The 20,480-nt window shown below is 35.6% G+C and overlaps 1 protein-coding gene across 6 annotated transcripts in view; it reads left to right on the top strand.

Annotated features, from left to right (window-relative positions):
• The window catches only part of CNKSR2 (connector enhancer of kinase suppressor of Ras 2), a 294,974-nt gene that overhangs the window by 117,275 nt on the left and 157,219 nt on the right, over nucleotides 1-20,480 (top strand). For all 6 annotated transcript variants that reach the window (XM_081043819.1, XM_081043822.1, XM_081043821.1 and 3 more), the window contains exon 6: nucleotides 13,819-13,938. In XM_081043819.1, the coding sequence (XP_080899945.1) occupies nucleotides 13,819-13,938 (120 nt within the window). The remainder of the gene's footprint in view (nucleotides 1-13,818; nucleotides 13,939-20,480) is intronic.

The following is a 20,480-nucleotide window of genomic DNA, read 5'->3' as shown; positions in this document are numbered from 1 at the left end:
CCAAGCAAATGGTATCCAGAGAAAATCAGGTGTAGCATTACTGATATCAGATGAAACAGACTTCAGGCTGTAAAAGGAAACAAGAGACAATGATGGACATTTCATAATGGTAAAGGGGACTATACAACAAGAAGACATAACAGTCATCAATATTTATGCCCCCAATCACGGAGCACCGAAATATATCAAGCAACTACTAACAGAAGTAAAGGTAGAAATTGACCAAGACACAATTATACTAGGGACCTAAATACATCATTGACAGCTATGGATAGATTATCCAAGCAGAAAATAAATAACGAAATAGCATCCCTAAATGACACATTAGATGAAATGGACATAATTGACATTTATAGAGCACTTCATCCTAAAGCATCAGACTATACATTTTTTTCTAGTGTACATGGAACATTCTCAAGGGTAGACCATATATTGGGACATAAAACTACCTCAGCAAATTTAAGGAAATTGAAATTATACTAAGTATATTCTCTCATCACAAGGATTTGAAATTGGATGTCAATTACAAAAAGAAAGCAGGAAAAAACACAAACACTTGGAGAATAAACAACATACTCTTAAAAGAACGACCAGGTCAGAGAAGAAATTAGAAGGGAGATCAAAAGATACATAGAAACAAATGACAATGAAAATACATCATACCAAAATTTTTGGGATGCGGCGAAAGCAGTTTTAAGAGGGAAATTTATATCATTACAGGCCTATCTTAAGAAACGAGAAAAATTCCAAATAAGTAACCTCACGTCACACCTTAAAGAACTAGAAAAAGAAGAACAAATGAAACCCAAGGTCAGCAGAAGAAAGGAAATAACCACAATCAGAGCAGAACTAAACGAAATAGAGAACAAAAACACAATAGAAAAAATTAAGGTGACAAACAGCTGGTTCTTTGAAAACATTAACAAAATTGATAAACCCTTAGCTAGACTCACTAAGACAAAAAGAGAGAAGACACTAACAAACAAAATCAGAAATGAAAAAGGGGCAGTTATCATGGACGCCACAGAAATACAAAGGATCATCCAAGAATACTATGAAGGACTATATGCCACCAAATTCAATAACCTAGAAGAAATGGACAAGTTCTTACAAACATATAGCCTTCCTAGGCTGAACCATGAAGAACAGGAAAATCTAAACAGACCAATCACCAGTAACGAAATTGAATCAGTCATCCAAAACCTTCCCAAAAGCAAAAGTCCTGGGCCAGATGGCTTCACTTGTGAATTCTACCAAACCTTCAAAGAGGATTAATACCAATCCTGCTCAAGCTCTTCCAAAAAATTGAAGAAGAGACAGTGTTCCCGAACTCATTTTATGAGGCCAACATTACCATGATACCAAAACCTGGTAAGGACAATAGAAAAAAGAAAACTACAGACCAATATCTCTGATGAATACAGATGCAAAAATCCTAAACAAAATTCTAGTGAATCGAATGCAACAATGCATTAAAAAGATTATTCATCACAACCAAGTGGGGTTTATCCCAGGGGCACAAGGATGATTCAGCATACGCAAATCCATCAATGTGATACATCACATAAACAAAATAAAGGACAAATATCATATGATTCTATCAATTGATGCAGAAAAAGCATTTGACAAGATACAACATCCATTTATGATTAAATCACTTAATAAAATAGGTATAGAAGGAAAATACCTTAACATAATAAAGGCCATGTATGACAAACCCTCAGCTAATCTCATAATTAACGGTGAAAAACTGAAGCCCTTTGCTCTACGTTCAGGAACATGACAGGGCTGTCCCCTATTAAATCTGCTTTTCAATATAATGTTGGAAGTCCTCACCAGAGCAATCAGGCAAGAGAAAGATATAAAAGGTATCTAAATTGGGAATGAAGAAGTTGAATTGTCACCCTTTGCAGATGACATGGTGCTGTATATAGAAAACCCTAAAGACTCCACCAAAAAGCTAATAGAAACAATCAACAAATACAGTAAAGTTGCCGGCTACAAAATCAATTTACAAAAGTCCATTGCATTCCTATGTACTAACAATGAAATCTCAGAAAAAGAAATGAAAAAAATGATTCCCTTTGCAATTGCAGCAAAAAGAATAAAATACCTAGGAATAAACTTAACCAAGAATGTGAAAGACCTATATGCTGAAAACTATAAGACATTTTTCGAAGAAATTGAAGAAGACACAAAGACATGGAAAGATATTCCATGCTCATTGATTGGAAGAATCAACATATTTAAAATGGCTATATTACCCAAAGCAATATACAGATTTAATGCAATCCTCATCGAAATGCCAATAGCCTTTTTAAAAGAAATAGAACAAAAAAATCATCAGATTTGTTTGGATCCACAAAACAGCCCAAATAGCTAAAGCAATCTTAAGAAAAAAGAACAAAGCTGGAGGTATCACACTCCCTGACTTTAGCTTGTACTACAGGGCAACAATAATCAAAGCAGCATGGTATTGGCAGAAAAACGGACACATAGACCAATGGAATAGAATTGAGAAACCAGAAATAAAACCACATAAATATGGACAGATGATCTTTGGCAAAGAAACGAAAACCATACAATGGAGAAATACAGCGTCTTCAATAAGTGGTGCTGGGATAATTGGAAAGACACATGCAAAAGAATGAAACTGGACTGCTATCTGTCACCATGTACCTAAATTAATTCAAAATGGATCAAAGACTTAAGCATAAGACCTGAAATAATAAACTGCATAGAAGAAAACATAGGTACTAAACTTTCGGACCCTGGGTTCAAAGAGCATTTTATGAATTTAACTCCAAAGGCAAGGGAAGTAAAAGCTAAAATAAATGAATGGGACTATATCAAACTTAAAAGCTTCTGCACAGCAAAAGAAACCAATCGACAAAATAAAGAGGTAACCAACTGAATGGGAAAAGATTTTTGCAAACAGTTCCTCCGATAAAGGGCTAATATCCAAAATATATAATGAACTTACTCAAATCAAGAACAAAACAAACAACCCAATTGAAAAATGGGCAGAGGACCTGAAGAGACATTTCTCCAAAGAGGACATACAAATGGCAAATGGACTAATGAAAAAATGATCAACATCACTAATCATCAGAGAAATGCAAATAAAAAACACAATGAGATATCACCTCACCCCAGTCAGAATGGGTATCATCAACAAGACAAACAGTAACAAGTGTTGGAGAGGCTTGGAGAAAAAGGAACACTCATACACTGTTGGTGGAAATGCAGACTGGTGCAGCCGCTATGTAAGGCAGTGTGGAGTCTCCTCAAAAAATTAAAAGTAGAATTACCGTATCACTTAGCAATCCCTATCCTGGGTATCTACCCCAAAACTCTGAAAACATTTATCCATAAAGACAAGTGTGCTCCAATGTTCATTGCAGCTTTATTTACGGTGGCCAAGACATGGAAAGAACCAAAATGTCCTTTGATAGAAGAATTGATAAAGTTGTGGCATATATATATATATATATATACACAATGGAATACTATTCAGTGGTAAAAAAGATTAAATAGGGCCATTTGTGACAACATGGATGGATCTTGACAGTATAATGCTAAGCGAAATAAGTCAGACAGAAAAAGCAGAAAACCATATGATTTCACTGCTACGTGGTATATAAACCAAAAACAAGAAAATAACAAGACAAACAAATGAGAAACAAAAACTCATAGACACAGACAATAGTTTAGTGGTTACCAGAGGGTAATGGGGGTGGGAAGTGGGTGATGAGGGTAAAGGGGATCAAATATATGGTGATGGAAGGAGAACTGACTCTGGGTGGTGAACACTCCGTGCGATTTATAGATGATGTAATACAGAATTGTACACCTGAAATCTATGTAACTTTACTAACAATTGTCACCCCAATAAACTTTAATTAAAAAAAGAACAAATTGAAAATGGAAATATGTATATTAATATTTACTGCATTTGCTTTGTAAGATAATATCTGATTTTTTTGTTTCAGATATCGTCCCAATTTCTCCAGTTTGTATTGCTTTTATAATGAAAACTTATAAAACTATGTGTTTATTTTATTTATAATCTTGATGGCTTTAAGGGATAATTTTATGGTATACATGGTAAATAATCAGAAGTGACTTGAGCAATTCTTAGGCTAGGTTTCCTTTTCACCTTTCTTGTCTTAAAAATCGGAAAGCTATTTATGCTTAAAATTAGAAAGTAGTAGATTCTGAAGACCAAAAAGCTGGGTAGAGAAGAGGGTTGGTTGGTTGGTTGGTCAGTCGGTCAGTAGGTAGGTCGGTCTGTTGGTCGGTCGGTTGGTTGTAGTAATGGACAGAGGTGTCGGTTAGTATGAAATGTGAGAATGGAAAAAGGAGATTGGACAGGTTAGGTTTCCTTGGAATTTCCCATTAAACATAATGGAACAGATGGCAGATTGTAATCATAAAAAACAACAGGAAATGCAGATAAATCAAGGTATTATACCAGTGACTATTATCTAATGAGAAATAGTAATATATTTCACTTCTTGATCTGATAATTTCCCTCTCAGTTAGGCTTTGTCCTTCATTGCACTTTCCCTGGCATGTAGAGCCCACCTATTTTTGCTCTGCACAGATCCTTGTTTTACACAGTAAATCATTTGTAGGGAATCTAGAGTTCTCTTCAGTTCTGTACTCTACTATATCCTCACTCCCACTTTTCCCTACAGTCTTTGAATCCGGAGACAGAAACTCTTCTGAGAAGCCATTTCAGGCCTTGTGCTTTAGCAGACTTTGCTTGTCATAGCCCTGCTGCTCTTGGTGGTGAGCCTGGAACACTGTTCCGCTTTGAGAAACTTGTGGAAACCCCAGGCCAGGCATGATCATTAAAGTCACATTGTCTGCACTGTACACCTGAAGCTGAAGCTGAACAATAATGAATGGCAACTATATTTTTATATAGATATATATAATTTTATATATATATATATATCCGCTCTTGTAACCATATACATATGGTTACAAGAGCAGAGTAGAGCATTAGGAATAGAGACAGTGGAAATGTAATGGCTGTGTGTGATGTCAGAGGGGTAGTAGATGGTTGGAGGGGTGTTGTCACTGTGTGAGGGATATAAATGATAAATGCCTAACTAGAAAAAAAAAATCAGATTGTACCGAACTCAAGTACACCTTTTACATTAACCAACAGTTTGGTCTTGTATATGGCACTTGCTGTATGCTAGCAGCTTACCCCCATTATAAAAATAATTGGAGGAATAGATACAGTGAAGACACACTAAAAACAGATTATTTCAATTCTTTATGTGTGGCCACATTCCCTTTAGTATATACACATGCTTTCTTTTTGTCCCAGAAAAGACAAACGTTTTCTACTCGGTCATACTCTATCTGTATTTCTTCTTTCTTGCATAGGACATTGGTTGTGGAGAAGTTAATTTACAGTTAAAATAATTTATAAGACAATTAACCACGAAAGTGTTAAAACCTGAAGTACTTACTAGCTGTAAACAAACTAAGTTAGCTTCTCCAAATAAGTTGCAGGATTGTGGCGTCTGTGGTTTCTGAGGTATAAATGCCATGATTCTTTGGTGATTAACTCACAAAATCAGTAAAGAACAGTATGGCCACATAAATTGAAGGGCTTTCTTCATCTGAGATCATTCTTTATGTGATTAAAGACATTATGGATTTTTTTTAACTACAGTTATAGTCACTATAAATGTAAAGATTTCTTCAAGGTAATTGAATTCGTCTGGAGACATAAATCACACAGTAACTTAAACAAGGGAAGTGTAATATAAATAATTATTAAACTATGATAGAAGTGTACCTATATAGATGTAAAGAGATTCTAAAGTATGCCCTAAGGCTGGGAGGGGAGGAAGCACCTAAGGAAGGACAGCTTGTAGGTGGACACCCTCCCCGTGCTGAGGGTCAGAGACCACAGAGCAGTGGGGTTGCAGCTTCACTGAGTAGCCTAAGCCATAGCAGGTCCACAGTTGCCAGTCAGGCAGGGAACAACCTTCCAGTATGCAGGCAAGTGATGCTGTTGGGGGGGCTCACAGAGCAAGTGGGGTGCAGTTGTGGGTCTACAGGGTGGTGGTCCCTAAGCCCAGGCTTAGGCTGAGATCACTGAGGGACTGCATGGCCTGGGCACCACTGGATTCCCCACACACATGCATCACTGATGGACCAAGCAGCAGGAGCAAGGAAAAGCAAAACGCAGTACAAGGGAACCTGAAAGAGAAGCCTCCTTCCCCCTGCAATGTCTTTCCAGCGCCCTCTACTGACAAAAATTTAACGTTGTGCTCACTGTAAAGCAGAAATGCTTGAAGACTCCTGTCCATTATCACAGAGCAAGCACTGAAGGGTGAATTTGGAGCTGAGAGCCAATAAATCCATAACTGACACAGTGTGATTAGCTCTTTTCGCCAGTAAACCACATATGGAAACTTTGAATTTCTCAACTGTAAGTGAAGACAGCTCCCAGGTCTCTGCTGTTTGGTCCCTATTTGCCCATAAACTCTATATATAGTGCCCGGATTTCCCAGAAGCTCATCCAACTATAATGAACTGCTTCACTCCTGCTATTTGAACCTGAAGTAAAATAAAATAATCTTCCTGGTAACCTACATTGTAGTTGAGCCATTGATATGTTCAGACCCTTGTTAATCTTGAGCCTGGAAAGTAGTATACTCTCTAATGAGTGTTCTCTCATCTGCCTGGGGACCCACTGCAAACCTACCTGGCTCTGTTTCCTGCACCTGAGAGAGCAGTCAGATAGAATGGACATTTTCCCAGATCCAATTGTGGTTTCCAGCTATTTCCTTGTGAGAAATGAGAGGAGTGTTGGAGCCTCTTGTTTCACCTTTAATTCAGACCAAGATGTCTCAAGGCAGTAGCTGGAAATGAGTTGCAAGTGTCATATATCCACTTCTCGCTCATCAAAGTAGATACACATTTCGGAGTGATGGTCTCTCACTAGTTGGTACTGACCTCATCATTCCTAGATGATGATTATTTTAAAGTGTTATTGCTTCTTTTCCATTATCAGGTACACAAGGGCCACATGCTTAATGTCAGTGATGTTAAAGACAAAGCCAAATATGTTATTGGAAACACTATCCCAGATAGTGAAATCCTTAAGCATAGTAGCTGGCATGTGAATTATGTAGCAGATACTAAGCAATTGTTGAATGAATGGCTGAATGAACTGGTGGTGATGGTAGTGGCTGCGGCTGCTGCAGCAGTGGAGGTGGTTTCTTCTCATTTTGCTAATTTTTTGTTGCATTTTTCCCCACGATCAGAGTTTGAAACATAAAGAGATTGCAGAATTTTCTAGGCCTTGTTGGAACAAAATTCATATGACCTTTATTTGCACTGCAGTTGCTTTCCGAAGCTATTTTAAACTTCTTTTTTCTTTTTTTTTAAAGTTCATTGGGGTGACAGTCATTAGCAAAGTTACATAAATTTAAGGTGTACAATTCTGTAATACATCATCTATATATCACATTGTGTGTTCACCACCCAGAGTCAGTTCTCCTTCCATCACCATATGTTTGACCCTGTTTACCCTTATCTAACACCCCCTCGCCCCTGACCCTATGATAACCACTAAACTGTTGTCTGTGTCTGTGAGTTTTGTTTCTTCATTTGTTTTTCTTGTTCCTTTGTTGTTTTCAGTTTTATATCCCACATATCAGTAAAATCATGTGGTTCACGACTTTTTCTGTCTGACTTATTTCGCTTAGCATAATAATGTCAAGATCCACCCATGTTGTCACAAATGGCACTAATTCATCTTTTCTTACCGCAGAATAGTATTCCATTGTGTATATATACCACAACTTCTTTATCCATTCATCTATCAAAAGACACTTTGGTTGTTTCCATGTCTTTGTCACTGTAAATAAAGTTGCATTGAACATCAGAGCACATACATCTTTACGGATAAATGTTTTCAGATTTTTTGGGTAGATACCTCAGAGAGGGATTGCTGGGTCCTATGGTAATTCTGTTTTTAATTTTTAAAGGAATATCCACACTGCCTTCCCTGTAGTACAAGCTGAAGTCAAGGAATGTGGAGGTTTCACACTCCCTGACTTCAGCTTGTACTACAGGGCAACAATAATCAAAACAGTATGCTATTGGCAGAAAAACAGACACACAGACCAGTGGAATAGAATCGAGAACCCAGAAATAAACCCACATAAATATGGACAGATAATGTTCGACAAAGGAGCCAAAAACATACAATGGAGAAAAAAAGAGCCTTCAATAAATGGTGCTGGCAGAATTGGAAAGACACATGCAAAAGAATAAAACTAGACTGCTATCTGTCACCGTGTATCAAAATTAACTCAAAATGGATCAAAGACCTAAACGTAAGACCTGAAACAATAAACTGCATAGAAGAAAACATAGGTACTAAACTTATGGACCTTGGGTTCAAAGAGTCAAAGGCAAGGGAAGTAAAAGCTAAAATAAACGAATGGGACTGTATGAAACTGAAAAGCTTCTGCACAGCAAAAGAAACCATCGACAAAATAAAGAGGCAACCAACAGAATGGGAGAAGATTTTTGCAAACAATGCCTCCAGTAAGGGGCTAATATCCAAAATATATAAGGAACTCATACAACTCAACAACAGAAAAACAGACTATCCAATTTAAAAAATGGGCAGGGGACCTGAAGAGACATTTCTCCAAAGAGGACATACCAATGGCAAATAGCCATGAAAAACTTCTCAACATCACTAATGATCAGAGAAATGCAAATAAAAACCACAATGAGATACTACCTCACCCCAGTCAGAATGGCTGTCATCAACAAGACAAATAGTAACAAGTGTTGGAGAGGCTGTGGAGAAAAAGGAACCCTCATACACTGTTGGTGGGAATGCAGACTGGTGCAGCTGCTATGGAAGGCAGTGTGGATATTCCTCAGAAAATTAAAAATAGGATTACCATATGACCCAGCAATCCCTCTTTTGGGTATCTACCCAAAAAATCTGAAAATGTTTGAAACTCTTAGTTTTTGCTTTGTATGGATGTAATTAATACAATGGGTTAAAATTGACATTTTATTGTATTAGTTTTTTCAGTTTTTTTAAATTAAAGTTTATTGCAGTGACAATTGTTAGTAAAGTTACATAGGTTTCAAGTGTACCATTCTGTATTACATCATCTATATATCACATTGTGTGTTCACCACCCAGAGTCAGTTCTCCTTCCATCACCATATATTTGATCTGGTTTACCCTCATCAACCACCTCTCTCCCCTGCTACCCTCTGGTACCCACTAAACTTAAAAAATTGTTTCTCCTTCAATTTTCTTTAGTTGTATGAGCAAGAAATTCTTGTGTTGGCGAATATGTTATGGAATAATACTTTTGAATAACAATTTAAATCCCGTTTGTGAATTTTACTCTTTAGTTATAATATAAACAACTGGAGAGGGAAAAAGATCACAATACCATTAAATTTAGCCTGTGACACAATTCTATTTTAAAAGGCATTTTTGTTATAGCTAGCTAGCCCTGCCTGTCTGTTAACTGCTATTGAGTCACTAAATCTTTTTTCACCATCTTGGGTAGCTTACAACACAATCCAGAGGGTCTGTTATGATTCCCATTGCCATTTTATCTTCCCTTTAGCATTATTAAAGGCACATTATTTACTAAACTTTAAATTTAGGTTCAATTTTTTCTTCTTTTTTAGAACTAAAGATAAACAGAATTTAATATCTTTTGGTATAAATATTGCAAAAATAACAGAAGTATCCCTTCTGTACCAGTGGTTACCAGTCATCTTCCAACTAGAACAGAGTTGTCCTTTTGCTGCTAAAATTGCTTTAAGTTTCCCCAGACTATCCTTCACAGTCTCAGTTCTACTCCGTATTTAAACTGCATTCTAAGTTAGAAGAATGCTTGCAGGCTCACCTTATATTTCATTATACTATGTATTTTCAACATGTTATATAACATCCATTTAATACAGACATAGATTTTAAACAATGCAAAATAAAATTCACCAAAACAAGTTGAGATTTAAGCATCAAAATAAGAGATGATAAGCATAATGAATAAAAATTCAAGTCCTTCTTCTGCCGAGACAATGACCTTGGTCTATTTTTTAGCATTGCTTTCTCATCTGCTAAACTGGGTATAATAATACCTACTTCAGGAAGTTGTTATAAAGATAAATTAGATAATGGATATGAAGTGTTTAGCATTGTGTCAGACCCTGAATGGTAGGTGCTCTATAAAATTGATGTTAACTTACAATAACAAAGAATGCATTTTTCTTGCTGTATTAGAGTTAATTTTCTTTTTCCAGAATACACTGTTAATAGCAATAGATAATACTGTGTTTTAAAATGATAACATAATATCACACGATTTCACTGAATGAAAAAATTTACTTTTTACAAGAATACGGTAAGTAATTTCTCTGGAAGTTTGCCATTGTAGTCTTAATGTGGTTTCCTGCAGTGGCTTGATGTATGCTGCAGTAATGAGTGTGGAATTAGCATATAAAGCCAGGCCATTTTATACCCCTTCTAATTGGCTTATTTAGTCAAGTACCAAATGCTGCAATATAAAGGTTGTAGGATATTATCTCTCAAACAGGCAGCAAGATTCTAGTGGAGTTTCTTTTCTAAGTCTTTCTTATATTATTTTCCAAGATCTTTAATCTATTCAATCCTGATAGCTTTGCTGGTAAAGTCAATGTTTTACTCATCTTTTGTATTCCCAGCAGACCTAGCACATAGCAGGTAATTGGCAAACAGAATTACTCAAGAGGAAGCATCTGAGAAAATGATTTACAACTTAATACAGTGGATTTAAATGGTATTTTCTTTTTTGTAAAAATGTCTACAGTCTAGTATTTCTGCCTTTTTTTCCTTCTTCCCCACTTGTAAGTGCTTCCACTGCCTGGATAGCAGAACTACTATTGCGCATTACCAGTGTGTTATATAAGGCTCTGGATATTGTAACGAGCACAGGTTGAGCCATTTATATACATCCATTACCTTCCTATTTATTTATTCATTGGACACTTTTGAAATATGCTTCAACTTGTAGAATCCACAAAGTATTCTTTTTAGCATACTAATTTAGTAGCCTTCAGATTATCACACAATCCAAGTATCCTATATAAAAACTCTTCAGAATTAACAATGTTATTTCCCCCTTGAGATAAAGAGAAAATAAGAACTTCACGGTCAGCCATGGTCTGAAAATATTAAATAAAAAACTCCAGAAATAATAACCAAAAAAAGAATGAAGATGTAACCACGTATGGGAGGAAAGAAATGTTAAAATATTTAAATCTGCCCAAAAGTGTTTACCTTCCTGTCAACCAGCAGCAATTTGAACTGTAGCCAGTTTTTGTATGTAAAGTGCTGCCATTCTGTCCTTTTCCCTCATGGTTACTGATGAATATTTTCAAGAGGAATTAGATACACACACACACACACACACACACACACACACACACACCCCAAGACTGGGATCCTAGGATGGGCTACATGATATGTGAGCCCCAGTGCACAATTAAACTGTCAAGCCCCTTTTTCAACAATAAGAATTCCAAGACAGCAACAGCATAATACTAAGTACAGACCCTTGTGCTACTGCACAGGTCACACACCCATGAAGCTGGCCCTGTAGGATTTCCAGTTTGCAGGGGGAGGGTCCTGTTGGCACTTTGCTTAGCAGCTCTTCAGGGTAATTTGTATCTGAGAGCACTGAGACTTGAATATGAGAAAGAGTAAAGAGCTGTGAGCTCTCCATTATGACCATGCAGCGTGATTACTGGTCATTTTAAGATGGTCAACAACGCCATGGGATTAGGAATAACAACATAATTCATCCCACGAGTAAGGATTGAGTCCTTGGAGGGTAGAGAAAGCAACAAAGGGAGAATAAACATTTATTTAGTGTCTTCTTTTGATAGGACCCATATTGGGCTCTTTTTTATATACATTATCCTGGTCTGTCATATAAACCATAGAAAGTAATTTTTATTACTCCACTTTCTACATTAGGAAACTGAACCTCAAGGATATAAAATAGCTTGCTCACAGTCACACAGCAAGTAACTGGCAGCGTGGTGATTGCCCACATCTGTCTTCATACAAAGCCCAGTTTCTTTCCATGGGTATTGCTATTGCGCCAGCTAATGTCTGTCTTTAGAGGCTGATAGTCACAAAAAAAAACTAAAAAAAAAAAAAAAAACTTGAAAAGCAGATGCAAAAAGCAGTAGTTGCGAACAGGAAAAGAAATTTAGCCTGGCAGTTTCTGTGGTCTGAAGAAGCTGAGCCCTGCGCCGACTGAGACCATAGACAAAGTACAGAATGCAGTAAGTAAAAAGAGAGTCCGTCTTATCCAGACCAGGGCGAAGAAACTGTCTTCCATATAGCAGAGTAATGCAGTAGTCACAGAACAAACTTAATATGTTGGAGATGGATAAAAGATAACACCTTGATTGCTACAGCAGAATAGCTTCTTCTACAGCAAGGAGAAAAAAAAGGCAAACAAACAAAACCCTCAAATGATGGACACCAGGCTTCACTGAGTACAATGAGAGTCTGTGAAGCATGTAAGAGCCAGCATATTTTAGGGCAGTATATTCTAAGCTTCATTTATTCATGTTTCACTTTCTTCATAATTTGACCATGTCTAAGTCTTAACCATACCAATATGGATGTAATCTATTTGAATCTATTATTCTATATCAGTGTGAATGGGTTTATCCTAACTAAAGCATTAGCTTTCTTTCCTCAGTCAAACCACTTGTTGTTAAAGCTCATTTGCTCTTCGGTTTATTTAATTCATACCGTGTTTCCCTGAAAATAAGACTTAGCTGGACCATCAGCTCTAATGCATCTTTTGGAGCAAAAATGAATATAAGACCCGGTCTTGTTTTAATATAAGACCAGGTCTTATATAATATAATATAATATAATGTAATGTAATATAATATAATATAATATAATATAATATAATACAATACAATAGCAGGTCTTATATTCAGTTTTGCTCCAAAAGACGCATTAGAACTGATGGTCCGGCTAGGTCTCATTTTTGGGGAAACACGGTATTTATAGAGTACCTTATATGTTCTAGGATCTGTCTACTTTGTGTGGGTGGCAGGTAGGGGTTGGGGGAGAAAGAGAAGTCAGAGATGATAGTAGGACCCAGTCCCTGCCTCAAGAGGGCTTCAGAATGTAGTTATACAATTTTAGACTGCACATAGAATGCTGAGAATGCAGGATTGAGGGAGTGCCAAACTTTGCCTGGAGGAAGTAGGAAACATACAAAGGTAACCTTGAGCAGGAAAATCTAGAGGAAAAAGGAGGAGTTCATCAAGCACATTTGAGAGATTCATCTTACTTGGACCTTGGCTGGATTTTTTTTTTAACTATTCTGATCACGAAGTAAAAGACATCAAGGTTTTTGAAATTATTGAATTCAATTCAATCTGATGATTGTTATCAAGAAGTTCTCAGATTATTAAAATTGTCTAGAAGCAATCATTTTATTGTAGATCTGATAAATTAAATAATGGAAATAAAACATAACCAAAACTTTCTTGAATATTTTAATATATAGTTCTTATATCCATAATTTAGAATATAAGTGTGTTGTGTGTTTTTCTCACCTGAATACTTTTTTGGTACAAATTTTATAGAATAAAATGCCAACTACTTCTACTGGTTTTTTTGTTGCTTTTTTCCCTTGGAAAAGAAGTTATAACAAGTGATTTACGTGACACAACATGCGTTTATCACAATTTTCTTTTTCTTTCTTTTTCTCTCAGTGTAAAACTCTTTCTGGAGTCTGTGACCACATCATATCCCTGTCATCAGATCCTCTGGTTTCACAGTCAGCTCACCTGGAAGTGATTCAGCTGGCAAACATCAAACCAAGTGAAGGGCTGGTAAGAGATACCATTTTTATCAAAGCCACCATCCATCAACAGACAGCTAATGATGTGAGCAAAGCAGCATCTGAATATATGGGAATGCATGAATTTTAAACTGAACATTTTGGTATTTTTCTCTAGTAGAGTTAAGGTGTAGGAGTTTGTCGTGATGAGAAGTTTCATGAAGATAAATGAAAATAAAGAAAATTTAAAAATGGTGATTTCTGAATCGCCCTGTGTACTTTGGTAATAATATAGCTTTTAATGCATTCTTTCACCCTCTACCAAAGTTCCTTAGGTTTAAAGGAAGTTTAAGGGTTTTATAATAAGAATCACCCATGCAGGTGGGTGTTTTGTTTGTTTTGCTTTGGTTTGTTCTGGTTTTAATAGGTCTCCCTTCCCTTAGGGTGGGTAAACTAAACAAATGTCATATTCTTTGTAAGTCATATCCATTCTTTCCTATAAGGGTGAGTAAGCAGGTGGATGTTGCCAAAACTAGGCTGACATCCATGGGATGTCTTTTTAAATTATGGAATAATAAAGGTAATCATCTACATTTTGTTCACCTGATTAAAAATTGTGTTGGTTCTAAATTCAACCCAAGAGAAAATTTCCCCTTTTCTAAGCCTCTAAAAAGAAAACGTATGATATTAATATTAATGAGAGAGAGACAGAAGGCATCTACAGAAGGTTTGTTGCCAGTTTCAAAACAAAAATAAACAAGAAACTGGCTGTTGAACATCTTACCTAGTGCACAACTGTTATGTCTTAGCTTGGTGCTACAGTGTTCGTAATTTCTTCCTGTAGGTGAATTTTCCAAGGATACAATTAATGATATTTTAGAAAATAGAAATCTTGGAAGCTAGAATTAATAATTTAATTCAGATAATATATTCCTAAAAATCTCTAAGCAGGTTTAACTTTTTATGTGGTGTTTCTTCTTCAATTAAATATGTATGTATATTACTTCAGAGGGCAAAGCCTTCATTGTACACCCGTGATTTTTTTAATTGAAGCCACCTCTCCTATTGATTGACTTTTCTTCTGATATTTGGCAAATTACTTTTAGGTAACCATAATTCCTCGGGCTTTTGTGGCTTTTATCTGTGTCTTCATGGAAAGATGGAAATCAGCATATCAGACATAGGCAGCAAGCATGTCATCATTGAAACCTAGAAGTGTTACACCCTGTTTCCCCGAAAATAAGACCTAGCCGGACAATCAGCTCTAATGCATCTTTTGTAGCAAAAATTAATATAAGACCTGGTCTTATATTACATTGTATTATATTTATATTATATTATATATTATATTATATTATATTATATTATACCCAGTCTTATAGTAAACTAAGAGCAGGTCTTATATTCATTTTTGCTACAAAAGACGCATTAGAGCTGATTGTCCGGCTAGGTCTTATTTTCGGGGAAACACGGTATCTAACTTTAATTAGTTTTAAGGACTTATTTCTAAAGTTTATAAAGTATTTGAAGTAATATTTATGATTTTTAATTCTTACTATCCTTTTGGTTTTCTTTATAAAGTCCAGTTTTATTTAAAGCATCTTTCAACCTATAGTATTAAAGATTTCCCTTTCTACACCTCCCTTTTCAGTAGTTAGGAAGGAAAGGAAGCTCTCTAATCATGATTTGTAGAGTGGAAAATTATGAACCAATTACTACTCGTATGTTATATTAGAACAAGGAGTCAGGACACCTGGATACAAATCACTTACATAAAATATTGCTGTGAGTGTAATTTAGTGGCGGTGGGTGAGCAAGTTTAACTTCCTTGGCCTTGATCTTTTCATCTATAGAATTTGGAGGCCAGGAAGGGTGGACTAGATCATTTTATCTTTAAAGCTCTCTCTAGCTCTATGAGCCTATGGTTCTAGGGATGGTATTGTTCTGAGAAAAGAGCTTGATATTTTTTCTCTAATTTACACTGAAATCATGGGGTAAAAATCACCATGTGAAGTGAGTCAAGACAACGCTAATCAATGGACTTTATGAAATTTTGAAAATTTTTAGATGAACTTATAGCCCTGGAGAGGCCTTTTATGTTTTAAATTTGAAAGAGGTTGATCTGGGTCTGCTCTTTGGAATAGTCATGAACTTAAAATGGTAAGAACCAGATTCAGTTAAACAGTCTGGGAAAGACCTAGAAGAGTAAAGAGAAGAAATGAGTTCTTACCATTTGCCAGGTATTTTCCTCACAACTCTATAGAATAGGGATTAATTTTCTCATTTTGCAAATGAGAAGATGGAATCACAGATCTTCAATTTGCCTTGTATCACATATCGGTAATACACAATAGAGGCAGGGTTTAAGTCCAAGTACATCTAAATGAAGTACATCTGAACAAAGTGTGTTCCATTATCCCACATTTAAACTTGGAATTGCTAACGGGAGGTGTGAGAAGTTTAGGAGGATGACTAAAACTGGAACTATCTAGAGAAATTCGTTTCTAAAGGACAGTTGGCAGCATTTCATTGGGAAGGTATTTCAGAGGGAGAAAAAGCTAAAACTAAAATGTTGAATATTCATAAAAGAGCTCATTACAACACTATTTTTTGTGGTTTATGTTACAGGGGAGATGACAAAATAGAAATTTTACATGACTTGTTCATTTTAAAAATGACATTATATCATTTAAAAAATTGGGCAACTTTAATTAAGTTTAGTCAATCACATTTGAATAAGTAGGTTTAAGGATTTGGGTAACATTTCGCATGTACTTAGCCATAGAAAGTGTCTAAATGGTAAATGAAGGAAAGAAATGGAAAGATGTGGGAGAATTCACCAAGCTTTAATGACGTTTAATTAGCTTAGAAATATCTGCAGAAGTTCTTCTGCCAGTTTCAAAACAGAGGACCTCTCATAGGCAAAAGGTAGTTGCTTTGTTCTTCCACTGATAAACTGGATAGCTTGTTTATCAGCTTTCTACTTAACTAGTCAAATCTCCTAGGATTTCTTAGATTTGAGAATCCTGAGCATTATAAGGACTGGTGGAAAGCATCCTTAGTTATCATTAATAATATGAAACTAATTTCTAAAATGCTTTTAAACAACAATTAGTTGAAAATTAGAGAAGGAAAATGAGAGCTATTAGAATGTATCTAAACTAGATCAGAACCGAGAGATGAGCTGAAGAGAGAATAAGGGGCTGGGGTCGGGGCATCCTTGGGGAAGCCTCTTGGCCTCAGAGAGTTCTTTTGCTATTTAGGCACATGGACTACCATGTTTCCCCGAAAATAAGATCTAACCTGAAAATAAGCCCTAGCGTGATTTTTCAGGATGATATCCCCTGAACATAAGCCCTAATGCGTCTTTTGGAGTAAAAATTAATATAAGACCCAGTCTTATTTTCAGGGAAACACGGTATCTCCAAATATGCCGTATTTCATTGACTTGACTGAGGTTGCATTGGTTCCCATTGGTTAACCAATGTTTGGAGACAAAGTGAAGCAAATGTCATTTTGGCAAGCTGAGCAGGAGAGAGGGAGCTGTTCAAGTCAGCTCCAGAATTAATTAACTGGTTTTAGAAGAAAAGGAGGCATGAAGACTTTGATAAAATGGAAGTCTCAGTTCCAGAAAAAAAGAGCCGTTAAATTACATGTCCTCCTGCTGTTTGACCCTTTCTCAGAGATGATCAAGTGATCAGGTGTAGTTCTGTGGACTACATCTGTGGATTAGTTTGAAGCTCATCCAAACAACTTATTTTTTCTCTTTCTTTTGGTGCCTGATTTTTGGCCATTATTTTTTTCTCGTTAGTACTACCAGAAGGAGATATAAAGGATGAAGAAATTAGTTTTGATTATTAAAAGCAGTTACAGCAAATGGTTTGTTGAGGTTAGAAGTGAAAATATTGCAGAAAAAGAAATACCTTCATTCTTTGTGTCATTTTAAAAATGGGCTTTATTTCTATTCTGTTGCTCATAACTGTGAAGTTGCTAGAATTGAACTCTGTATACATAGCTAGATCCTTCTTTATTTAAGCATTTTAAACATTTGTACCCATCTGAAAAAATTAGGTTTGATATAAATTATATAACATTTAATTATGTATGAATAAGGATGAGGTCCTTTTCCCTTTAACTAATAGATACTTGCTTTACCTTACAATTGCCATGTTTAAAGTTCCTGCTATGTGCAATCACACACAGATTTTATTTCCAGACTCATGACTAGCTTATCTCCATGAGTTTTCATTATATCGATAATTATGCCTTTTTCTAAACATTTATCTTAGGATACTAGACTTTCTCTGTGACCTAATCATTTATGAGATTACTTAGAGCTTTTTCTTTTAGTATTTTAAGATTCATTTATTTATAAAGAACTTTCACAACTATGAGTTCTTTTAGCCCTCACAATAATTCTTTCATTATTATAATTAGCTTCAGGTGTACCAAGCAACATAGCGATTAGACTTTTACACACCTCACAAAATGATAACCCCAATAAGTCTACCACCCATCTGGCACCGTACATAGCTATTAAAATACCATTGACTATATTCCCAATGCTGTACTTTACATCCCGTGACTATATTTTTTAAATTATAGTTTATATTCAATATTATTTAATATTAATTTAAGGTGTACAGCGTAGTGGTTGGGCATTTATATAATTTATCAAGTAACCCCCAATAAGTCTAGTACCCACCTGGCACTATACATAGTTTTTACAATATTATGGACTATATTCCCCATACTGTATTTCACATCCCCGTGACAGTTTTTAACTACCAATTTGTACTTCCTAATCCCTTCACCTTTCTCACGCATCCCCCAACCCCCCTCCCATCTAGCAACCATCAGTTTGTTCTCTGTATCTATGAGTCTGTTTATGTTTTGTTTGTCCATTTATTTTTTTCTTTAGATTCCACAGTGAGATCATATGGTATTTGTCTTTCTCAGTCTGACTTATTTCATTTAGCACAATACCCTCTAGGTCCATCCATGTTGTTGCGAATGGTAAGATTTCTTTCATTTTTATGACTGAGTAATACTCCATTGTGTGTGTGTGTGTGTGTGTGTGTGTGTGTCGCAATTTTTTTATCTAGTCATCTATTGATGGACATTTCAGTTGTTTCTATATCTTGGCTATTGGGAATAGCACTCAGTAAACATAGGGGTACATATGTTTTTTCTAATTAGTGTTTTGGATTTCCTTGTATAAATACCCGGGAGTGGTCATAAGGTAGTTCTATTTTTTTGTTTTGAAGAACCTCTATAATGTTTTCCACTGTGGCTGCACCCATTTGCAATTCCACCAACGGTGCATGAGGGTTCCATTTTCTCCACATTTTCGCCAACACTAGCTGTTTGTTGATTTATTGAAAATGGCCATTCTGACAGGTGTGAGGCAATATTTCATTGTGGTTTTTATTTGCATTTCTCTGACATTTAGTGACGTTGAACATCTTTTCATTTGTCAATTCGCCATCTGTATGTCCTCTTTGGAGAAATGTCTATTCAGGTCCTCTGCTCATTTCGTAATTGAGTTGTTTATTTTTTTGGTGCTGAATTGTATGAGTTTTTTTATATATATAAATTTTGGATATTAACCCCTCAGAGATGTATCATTGGCAAATATCTTCTCCTATTCTGTAGGATGTCTTTTTGTTTTGTTGATGGTTTGTTTGCTTTTTACCTCTGAAAAAATTTTTCAGTTTGATATAGTCCCATTTGTTTATTTTTTCTTTTGTTTCCCTTGCGTGAGGAGATATATTGATAAAATATTACTATGGGTAATGTATGAGAGTTTGCTTCCTATGTTTTCTTCTAGGAGTTTTATGGTTTTGGGTCTTACAGTTAATTCTTGAATCCGTTTTGAGTTTATTCTTGTATATGGCATAAGAAGGTGGTCCTTCTTTCTTTCTTTCTTTTTTATTTTTTGCACGTAACTGTCCAGTTTTCCCAGCATCATTTATAGAATAGACTGTCTTTACCCCAATATATATTCTTGCTTCCTTTGTCATAGATTAAATGACCATATAGGAATGGATTTATTTCTGGGCTTTCTATTCTGTTCCATTGATCTATGTGTCTATGCCAATACCATGCTGTTTTGCTGTTTTGATTACTATGGCCTTGCAGTGTAATTTGATATCAGGTAGTGTGATACATCCAGCTTTGTTCTTCTTTCTCAAGATTGCCATGGCTATTCAGGGTCATTTATGGTTCCATATACATTTTAGGATAATTTGTTCTAGTTTTATGAAAAATGACATTGGTATTTTTGTAGGGATTGCAGTGAATCTATAGATTGCTTTGGGTAGTGTGGACATTTTAATTATATTAATTCTTCCTATTCATGAGCTTGGTGTATGTTTCCATTTATTTGTATCTTCTGTAATTTCTCTCTTCTATGTCTTATAATTTTATGAGTACAGGTCTTTTGGTCATTTGGTTAAATTTATTCCTAAGTATTTTATATTTTTATGCAATTTTAAATGGTATTTTTTTAATTTCTCTTTCTGATAGTTCATTATTGGTGTATAAAAATGCAACAGATTTCTGAACATTAATTTTGTATCCTGCTACTTTCCT

The sequence above is a fragment of the Rhinolophus hipposideros genome (assembly GCF_964194185.1).
Source record: "Rhinolophus hipposideros genome assembly, chromosome: X".
Classification (NCBI taxonomy): domain Eukaryota; kingdom Metazoa; phylum Chordata; class Mammalia; order Chiroptera; family Rhinolophidae; genus Rhinolophus; species Rhinolophus hipposideros.
The sequence above is the reverse complement of the archived record's forward strand: the minus strand, read 5'-3'. Positions and strand labels throughout refer to the sequence as shown.